General features: G+C 40.8%; 1 protein-coding gene across 1 annotated transcript; it reads left to right on the top strand.

Annotated features, from left to right (window-relative positions):
• The first annotated feature begins 2,356 nt into the window (after nucleotides 1–2,356).
• RSL24D1 (ribosomal L24 domain containing 1) lies at nucleotides 2,357–8,374 on the top strand. Its single transcript, XM_027644597.1, has 6 exons — nucleotides 2,357–2,500; nucleotides 4,149–4,262; nucleotides 5,940–6,012; nucleotides 6,750–6,813; nucleotides 7,272–7,357; nucleotides 7,964–8,374. The coding sequence occupies exons 1-6, from the start codon at nucleotides 2,420–2,422 to the stop codon at nucleotides 8,035–8,037; spliced, it is 492 nt and encodes a 163-aa protein (XP_027500398.1). The 5' UTR covers nucleotides 2,357–2,419; the 3' UTR covers nucleotides 8,038–8,374.
• The last annotated feature ends 1,865 nt before the right edge of the window (nucleotides 8,375–10,239 follow it).

The raw sequence follows: 10,239 nt of genomic DNA, 5'->3' as shown, positions 1-10,239 counted from the left end.
TACTCTGCCAGGAAAAAGCTGTCTTTGGTGAAATAAATACAGACCATGGGGAAAGAAAGTCACAGAGGCAGGAAACTCAAAGTAATCAAACTGGAAAAGGAGGATTTCTATTGCATATGCCAAAGCACAGCAGCCCTGGACCTAAGCAAACTTTTTTACTCTTTGGATTTGCCTCTAGCTGTAAACTTGTTGTCTTCGTAGCTTCCCTCATAAAATTGCATTGTGTGTGTGCCTTTAGTCTTTCCTCTTATCGTCTGGGTTGCCATCCTCTGTCACAGCCCCAGAGTCCCTGCTCCAGGGTGCAGCATGACAGTAACATCCTGTACAGTCCCATCTCTTCGCTGTCTCTGGGTCAGTTTGGAGCTGTTGTCCCTTAGGGCTGGGCTGAGTGCTGGTCACCAGCCATGTGCTTGAGCCCGTGTCTCCTGCAGTAGGATGTGGCTGATGTCTGGTTTTCAAAAAGATTGGAGACAAGTTCTGTGCTGATAAGGTAAGTGATTTCTGTGCTAAAGCAATTTTTCTTTCTTCCTTCAATATTTCTTAATACAACACTGAGCCGACTGGTTTTTTTTTTTTTTTTGCTGTTCTAGAAACCAGAAAGCAAAAACTGCTCTAAAGGCACATGCAATTCAACACATGGATTTTTCTTTCAAATGGAGAAGCAGGAATTGTGGTGGTAAGGCCTTATGTGGTGAGGAAGATTTCAGACTCTGAGCTGGGACAGCATCCTAGATTAAAGAATAGAGAGATCTGCTCCAATTCCAAACCACTTAGGAAGGTACAGAGCCTAGCATTTAGGTCCTCTCACAATGCACAGGTAACTCTAGGAGAGGGAACAGGAGTAATAGGTGCCTATATGGTCTGCAGAGCCATTGATTTTTGACAGTAGCTCAGATTTTGCTTTAAAAATTAATTCCCCCATAGAAGACTTGGATCTTCCAGGTATAAAAACAGAGCCAAAGGTGTTTTGCCTGAATTTTAGAAGAAATCAGCAATAGATTTAAAAATCTATGTCTGACTCCCTTTCATTTCCTTGAGTTACTGTGTTTATTCTTGTGTTAATACTGAGCCATTTCAGATTCATTCATTTCTCACACTTCGAACAAAATTTTTCATTTATAAAGAAAAGCTGGAGGAGCTTGAACACAAGCTGATCATTAAGATATGAATCTATGTTTCAGGGAAGTAAAGAGTCTTTTGGGAAAGAAGAAAGTCAGCTTACTTCTGAAGATGCAGCATTGTCTAATAGTTAATTCCAGCTTCCTTTCTGTGTATGGGGGTTTTTGTTTTTTATTTTAGTACTTTCATGAGCATGAGTATCTCTGAGTGTCTCACAGTATTCTCTCTGGTCACCCCAAAGGATGGACCACACTCTTGACATAGTGGATTGCAGTGAGCATCCATGTGGCTGATGTGTGCATCTGGTGAGTGAATATAGTGTGTGTGTGGGTTTTGGCATATTACTCCTTTTGTAGATACTTTTCTCACTCTTTTCCCCCAGTAACCTGTTTGCGTAATGGTTTAGAAGTTGTGGCTCCAACCACTGGAGCTTTCTTACAGTGTTTGGGGCCTGGTCGGTGGCAAGTTGGATATGAGTACCCTGGCAGCCAGGAAGGCCAACCGTGTCCTGGAGGGGCATCAGGCACAGCATCACCAGCCAGGCGAGCGAGGGGATTGTTCTGCTCTGCTCTGCACTGGGGGGGCCAGACCTGGAATATCAGGGCAGTTTTGGGCTCCACAATATAAGAAAGATATAAAGCTATTAGAGAGTGTCCAGGGGAGGGGAATGAGGATGGTGAGGGGAGGTCATGCGAGGAGTGTCTGAGGTCACTGGGTCTGTTCAGCCTGGAGAAGAGGGGACTGAGGTACATTGCAAGTACAGCTTCCTCAGGAGGGGAAGAGGAGGGGCAGACACTGATCTCTTCTCTGTGGTGGCCAGTGACAGGACCCGAGGGAAGGGCCTGGATTGTGTCAGAGGAGGTTTAGGTTGTATATTAGAAAAAAGCTCTTCATCCAGAGGGTGGTTGGGCACTGGAACAGGCTCCCCAGGGCAGCGGTCACAGCACCAAGCATGGAAGAGTTCAAGGAGTGTTTGGACAACGCTCTCAGGCACACGGTGTGACTCTTGGGGTTGTCCCGTGCAGGGCTAAAAGTTGAACTCAACGATCCTTTTGGGTCCCTCCCAGCTCAGAATATCCAGTGATTCTGTGACTGACCAAGCAGGCCCAGCAGCGATCACTTCCCCTCAAGCCCTGGGCTCCCACCGCCCCCGCGAGGCCCCTTCATCCCTGTGGGAGCGCAGCGGCCGCGCTGCCCGGCGGGGCCGGCAGGGGGCGGTGGCGCTGCGGGGCCCGGCCCCGCCGCCTCCGGTCACCTGAGCGGCCCTTCCGCGGCGGCGGGGCCGGGCCGAGCTGCTGCCATGCGGATCGAGAAGTGCTACTTCTGCTCGGGCCCGATCTACCCGGGCCACGGCGTCATGTTCGTGCGCAACGACTGCAAGGTACGGCGGGGCCGGGCCCGCTCCCCCGGCAGCCGGGGCGCTCGCGGGTTCGCCGTCCCCCCGCCGGGCCGTCTCGGCCGGGGCCCAGGGCCTTCTCCCCGGGCCGCAGCCCTCGCACGGGCCGGGCCGCGTTCGTGAGGCGCTGCCGGGCCCGCACACACCGCCCGGGGGTGTCGGCGGGGCGGCGGCCTCGACCCGGAGCGAAGCAGCGCTCTGGCTGTCGGGAAGAGTGGGGGGTGAATTATATTTGTTTTCGGTTCTTAGTAAGAAGTTAGACGGCTCGCAAGCCATATACAATCCTCATCCTTTAATATTCTGATTTTAGGGAAGTGTAGGTTCAGGTAGGAGCAGGTTGCACAGCTCTGAGCAGCCGAAGTTGCAAAAGGAGGCTGATGGTCTTTGTTCCTCGTGGTGCTCTGCTAAAAGTGCTAAAAGTCGTAACTCAGGGATCTGATGTGACTCACCCAGTTGAGGCTGTCACAACAGGCCGTGCATAGCGCTCTGGGCTTTGCACTGCCGTGACAATTCCCTACATAAAACGTTGTGTATGGTCTTCCAGCCTTTGCCGAAACTCGCCGTCGTTCCTGCGGGGCGTTGGAGACCCCAGTGTGAAGTGAAGCTTGCGCAAATAGCTTCCTTCCTGTGCTCGGGCGTCAGAGCACATCCCGGCCGGGCTGCACTGCTCGGATGAGTCACGGCTCCGGGGAGCTCGGTGTGCGCGGACACAGTTCCGCTCACTGAAAAGGGCCACGAGGTGTGTATTTAAAAAAGATACCACAGTGCCAGGTTAGTTGTGAACAGATAATCCGTGAAGGAGACAAACCTGCCGTTCTGATTCGCTGAGTTGAGGTGAAAAAACTTGGTAGAAGAGTGTAAAAAAAAAAAAAAAAAAAAAAAAGTTCTTTGATCACCTTAACTGGAGGTTTCTTATTTTCTGTTAATTTTCTTTAGAAGTGACTATTAGGTGGGAAGGTGAATATGGTTTAGAAAAATAGGGTTTTCAAAAATTCACAAGTAGCAAATGTAGTTTTGAGTATTCTTAAGTAAAGAATCTGGCATTCTGTAGAATGTGTGGAAAAATAGGGAAAGAAGAAAAAGGCCAGTTAAAACATTTTAACATATTCTTTAACAGCTTTCAGTGAATTCACTCTGGGACTTAACTAATGTGCTTAGAACTCCTTTGAGGCTTAAAGCTGCATTCCAGAAAATAGACTTTTTGTGTGTGTGTGTGTTGTATTCAGTATGAGAGGTGTGAGGATTTTTATTGTCAGAATGGTGCTGTATCTAAGAAGTGCTGGCAACTATATAAAATTGTTTATTCATGCTACAGGTTTGGTTTTATGGTTATTTTTGCAGATGATAATTCTCACAACTCAGGCATATTTTATTTATAATCAGTTTAATTGTGTTTGTACATATCCCTGGCAGCTGTGAAAATGACTTCATGAGGAAAAAACAATAATAGCGCTTGAAATTATTTTTGTTAATAGCAATATTTGCTATAAGAATACTGATATTTGAAAGAGGAATATTATTTCCCATGAGTAGTATTGTTAGAGCAAGCTCAGTGTTTGTTACCGTGCTTACAATGGGGCACTAATAACATGATTTAACTGAGATTTTTTTTTTTTCACCTCCCTTCTCTAAGATATTTAGATTCTGCAAATCAAAATGCCACAGAAACTTTAAGAGGAAGCGAAATCCCAGAAAGATGAGATGGACCAAAGCATTCCGAAAAGCAGCTGGCAAAGAATTGACAGTGGTAAGAATTGGTTCACACTTTACATTGACACTATGAAATGGCAGAAATGTAGCCTCTTCCCATTGCAAATAGGCTAGATTAGGTGGCTTAATACATTACTATTTAATTAGATGAGCTGGAGGGATGGAAGAAGGGGAGAAAAGAGGGATTGTGGATGAGAATCTGAGAGTTTTTTGAGAGTGAGCTGTTCATTTAGCTTGAGTGTAACTTGGATCTTCCCATTTCAGCTTCATGGTGGAGGCCAGTATATCAGGTGTCCGTGTTGGTGGTCCTAGTAACTCCTAGTCCAAGGCATTTTTTTCCATCTAGAAATCTTCTACTCTCTGTACATATCCATTTGATAGTTTTATTTCTGCACAGTCAGATAATCTGGGTCAACAGGTAGTCTCTCTGTGTAGGCCCCTAAAATAGTTACCTTTGGAAGTGTCTTTAAAAGCATACAATGTATAGGAAAAGCCTTTGATAGGTAGGACTGTTTCAAAAACAGCATGAGATCTTAAAAGTTCCAAACAGAGTTGCTTTGGTGGTAAAAATATTAAACAGTCACATTTGGTGGGACAGTCCTTAAATAATTTAAGAATTACTGTGATTTAATTACCTGTTTTTTTACAGAATATTAACAATTTAGTAAGCATTTTGACACAGTGATTTACTGCCTTCTGTGGATCTTCCAAGGGGAAGAATGTGATTTTATTTTTTAATGTGACTCTGAAAAGCTAAGATTAATTAGCAACTTTGGTAACTGTGTTTCTTGCTTTCAAGTTGTTTTTGGCTAACTTGAATTACCTTTTTGACAAGAACTTGATGTAAGATTTCTTTATATATGTCTAAATAAGTGACAATATGCTCCAATTTTGACATGCATAATGTATTCTAAGAATAAAAACAATATATGAACTTAGTGCTGTCTTCTAGTTTGGTGGGTGTCCATTCTTTCATGAGCCAGCTTTGTGTGCTGTCTAAATAGGCTTGTGATAATGGGAAATAACATACTTTCTAAGAAGGTGACAGGTAACTGCTTTACCTCAACAAAAAACAGCCTTTGGGCAGGGAAAAGTCCTCAGATAAAACTGGTATAAAGCTAAGCATGCCTAACAAAATAATTAGGAAACTGTTTTTCCATCTTCAACTCATGGTGGGGGCATTAGGGGATGGCAGCTACTCCAAACACCACAATGTCACCAATTGACATATTTCAAATTATTTTATATTGTTTCAATATTAAGATGAAATAGTGGTTGGTTTTTTTTTTAACCTTTTCGAAGTTGCAAGCTGTTGAGTAGAACTTATTTGACCTGCATTAAAATATTTCTACTCTGCAGGTTTTCAGTTTTGCCTTCCACCTGTCTAATCTATTCTGTATTTCCTGCTCCACATTGGTTTTCTCTGTCTCCCTGTCTTGCTAAATAGAAAATAGCTGAGGGAGACGTTTCAGTAAATAGTTCTCTTCAGACAAATCACTGTGGCTCCTGACACTTTGAGGTCAAACTCTTCACTTGGTTTCCTTCTAGTGTAGTTATCTCTGAAGGTTGTTAAAATCTGGGAACTGAGGTTCTGAAAGGAGGGGCAAAAATCACATAAAATATGAAGTTATGTGAGTAATGAGTGCTATAGTAAGAATGTGTTGATCTAAATATGCTTCTATATATGATCTGTATTTACTTTTTCTTAATACAGGATAATTCATTTGAGTTTGAAAAACGTAGAAATGAACCAGTGAAATACCAGAGAGAGTTGTGGAACAAGACTGGTGAGTCATTCTAGAAAAAAACAAAAGAATAATTTTTTACTCTACATGAATATATTTTCAGGAGACTTCTTAGAGTATTCATACTTTGTTGTGATTGTGTTTGAAATTACTGGAATCATGACCAAATTCTTATGTGTGGAGGAGGTTTGAGTTGTGAACAGGTGTGGAGTTTCACTTGATGTTTATTCTTTTCAGAAAGTGGTTAGAAAATGAGGACCAGCATTCCTTTATTTTGAATTATTATCTTCAAAACCCCTTAGTGGTTCTCCAGCTTTTAAGAGGCTCCCAGTGTAAGCCTTTTACACTGTTGCAGTTGTTTCTTTGTTCCTGCTCATTCCACTTCAGTTTCTTTCATGGAATCAATTGCTATGAAAGGGAAGAACTGCTTGTATCATGAATAAATGCCACAAAGGAGAAAGTGGTAACTTGCATCTGATTTCAAGTAGTGAAGAAGCTCAGTTGCAACTGCATCTTCCCTAGTGATGGTTAACTGTGGGAATTATGTGTAGGCAGAAAAGTGGAAGCATAAATAAGTTGTAGAATACAGTTCATCATAGTTGTTACACAGAATATTCCCTTATCCTGCTCTTTGAAGAAGGAATAACTTTCTCTATATAGTGTAAGAGTTGCCTCTGGTACATAGATGTTATGGAGTGCTGGTAGAGTTGCTCTGTAAAAATAGCATGTATTTTCATCTGTATGTAAGAAGATTTAAAACAATTTCTGATTTATTTCAGTTGATGCAATGAAGAGAGTGGAAGAAATAAAGCAAAAACGCCAAGCCAGGTTTATTATGAACAGGTGAGAAGTATTTGTATGGTGGGAGCTCTCACATGTCTGTATTGGGCACCCTTTCCACAAACAGGATGATCAAATGTTTTAAGTGGTTATTTGCTTTTTATTTACACAGTCATGGGGTAAAATAGTTTGAGCGGGCTCTACTCTGCATTATTGACTGTCAAAGCAAATGCAACTTTTAGACACTCAATGATAATAGTTAAATTTCCTTGTATATAATACAGAGTCTTACATTTAAACAAATTTCTGATTAGAGTTGATACAGTGCTGTTTTTTTTCCTAGTTTTGTATCCAGTATTTGCTTGAATAGGGTTTCAAATACTTTTAACCTGTATTTCCTCATAGTAATAGTTATTCACAGCCTATGCCTTCCTTTAGCAAAAGATGTCGTGCATTAAAACGAAAGTGTACATCTCATCTCCTCTTTTAAGTTAATTGAATCTAATCTTCCCCTTCCCCAGATTAAAGAAGAGCAAAGAGTTGCAGAAGGCAGAAGACATCAAAGAAGTCAAACAGAATATTCACCTTCTTCGTGCTCCCCATGCAGGTAAGAACTTGCTTTACCTGGTTTCCATACACAGTTTTAGGGTAAATGCCTAATTGTACAGATGAGTAATCCTGTGCATTTGTCTTACAATTCATTTGTTTACTGGTTATGGAGAATAGCTCTTGCCACTATCTGAAAGCAGTAGCTTTGTTCTGAATCAAACATTCCTTTTTATTTATCTTGTACTGCATTCACCCTTTTCCTTGAGTGTTTTAATCTGCACTCAATACCTGGTGCTCCATGAACTGCATGTTTGTTAACCAGTGCATTTATCTAAGGCTTCCCTTTGAACTGATTATGTGAACTCAACAGCTGATTATGTCAGCTGTATCAGTTTGTCATGCTAGATGAAAATATGTTTGACTGCATTTTAGATTTTGCCTATAAACAGCATCAGTTTTTCTGCTAAAACAATTCAGTAGTTTTAAATGGTGATAGAGGGTAGCAATACATACCTTTGAGCATGATGGTTTTACTCCTAAATAACTCTTTTTAAGCGATATATTTAGACTGTTTAGCCAAGAATAAACACATATATTGTTCAGATGAAAACAGTTCTTTGGGTTTAGAGAAACATCCTTAATTTAATTTTTTTTTTCTTCGAAGGCAAACCAAAACAACTGGAGGACAAAATGGTGCAGAAACTACAAGAGGAGGTGCCTATGGAAGAAGACTCTTAAAGTGCTTTCATTTTCTATTTATATCTGTTCAGCAGTTAACAGTTCCCTACTGCCTCACCTGACATCATTCAGAACTGTGCTTACAGTTGAAGAAAAAGACATTTTAATGAATAGTGGTCATTTACCATTTGGATTATTTTTTGGTTTATGAAAAATAGTAAGTTGGATACTGGTTTGGGCAGTTCTTAAATTCGTGCAATTTGAGAAAACCTTGTCAACAGAATGGAGCATGAGACATTATTGTTTGAGATACTGTGTGCTCCTTGGAAAGTTACACTTTTTCCAGGTAAATTTTCCCTCATAATTCAAGGAATAAAATATGCTGACCTTGAACTTTTTTTGCTTTGTCTGTTGTTCTTTCATAGTGATAAAGTCAGATAATGGTTACAAAGTGGTGCAGAATGTAGTATTTTTCATCAGTCCAGTGCAGTCTAGACTTACTTTCACTCTCACCCTTGGGAAAATTTTTCTGTTTGTTAAGAATACATTTAGTGTTTGTTTTTTCTCCTTTTTAAGTCCTTCCCCAGGATTCCATTGCAGTTGACACCTGGCAAAGCTAACATTGATACAGGACCTAGGTTTGGAAAATGCTGCTGCTGATATCTGGAGTTGGACCTGCCATCATCCTAAGAAAATTCAAATCTGATGTGTAATCAGGCTGACTGAGATGCTCAATAAATCACACTTTAGACTGTTTTTACCTGACACCCGGGATCATTTTGATAGAAAAAATGCTGTTAAATCTTAAATATTTTGCATATTGTGGTGGTATTTATTCAATGTGTCAACAGCACTGAGATGAATAGTTGCTGTTTTAAACTGTCAGCAGTTTATCTGCAACAGTGTGATCAAAGAAAACTGTCAAAGGCATTTAGAGCATTTGCTTTCTTGTCAGTGCTGGTTATCCTGAAAAACAGTAATTTGTAGTTCCTCTGCAAACTTGGGTGTGTGCTACAGTAAGCACTGGAAAACCTCGTACCTGCCACCCACATGTCTTGTGTGGTTCAGAGAAGAGTCATATTTGAACATATGTAAGGGGGCTGTGGGGGGTGTGTGAAATAAACAGGCATTGTATTCAGTTTTTCTCTCTTGGTTTATGTATTATGTTTAGATATTTAGAAAATGTTGATGTATTTCAGTGAGAATTCTAGTAATAAAAATTAACTCCTTATTTTCATGAAATTCAAATTCTGTTATTTGCTGTTAAGGTGATGGCTGATAACCATTTTAGATGTACAGTATTAGTACTTCCCCTGTAAACTGTAATATAAATAACATCTGAGAAGCATATGGTAAGTTGCCCAGAAAACTTATGTCAGTGGGGTGAAATCATTAAGATGATATAAATACAGTGTGTATGTGATATATGTACACCACGATGCTTGGGCAGAGTGAAGGGAGATCTTCACAGAATGTTAATTAGTATGTTTATGTGGGATTACACAAATTAACATTTCAGATCAAGATATGTGAGTTTTTTTGCATGGCCTGTTTTACTATGGTATATGATGTCCATAATCCTTGAGGTGGCATACTTCATCTGAAAATCTTATTACATATTATTTTTCTTATTTGCTGAGTTTTAAATATAGGATGTTCAGTGAGTGGCAAGTTTTAATTTTCTCCAGAAAGAGTAACATAAATCTGTGCAAAGCAGAGAAAGGTGATGAGCCCCATTGGATGTTATGTATTTGTGTACGATCTTTTACTTCATATGAGTTTAACATTAAATAATTTCTATTACATAATATCTGTAGTTGTTCTGTCCACCTATCTTTAAATGGACTGCAATAATTAACTGGTTTGTTGTGCTCTGTAGGAGTGTCTCTGTGGGATTGTTAACCCTTTCTTGTGAAGGTTTGTAAGTGAAGTAGTTACTGTTCCTGCTGAGATGAGCCATTTGGGGAGTGCACTACAGCTGTAAATCCTAAACATCCTGCCAGTTGTATGAGTTGCTTAATCCCTATGCCTCATTACTGCCAGTGTAACAGTACAACTGCAAGCAAGGGTTTTGGAAGTTAATACTGAGTTGTCCCTCTGCAGATGTGCTGTTTCTCCAAGAAGCAGAGACTTGTAGCCTGCTGTGTGCACCTTGTGAGGATGTAGGAGGCAGTTGAGTTCAAAAATCTGTCACGAGTAACACGTTTACAGCACCTGTTCAGAAGGTGCCCTTGTGATTTTTTTTTAATTTAATTTCATTGC

This window comes from Corapipo altera, unplaced genomic scaffold, assembly GCF_003945725.1.
Source record: "Corapipo altera isolate COAL_440 unplaced genomic scaffold, ASM394572v1 50, whole genome shotgun sequence".
Taxonomy (NCBI): Eukaryota; Metazoa; Chordata; class Aves; order Passeriformes; family Pipridae; genus Corapipo; species Corapipo altera.
This window is presented reverse-complemented; position numbering and strand designations above follow the sequence as displayed.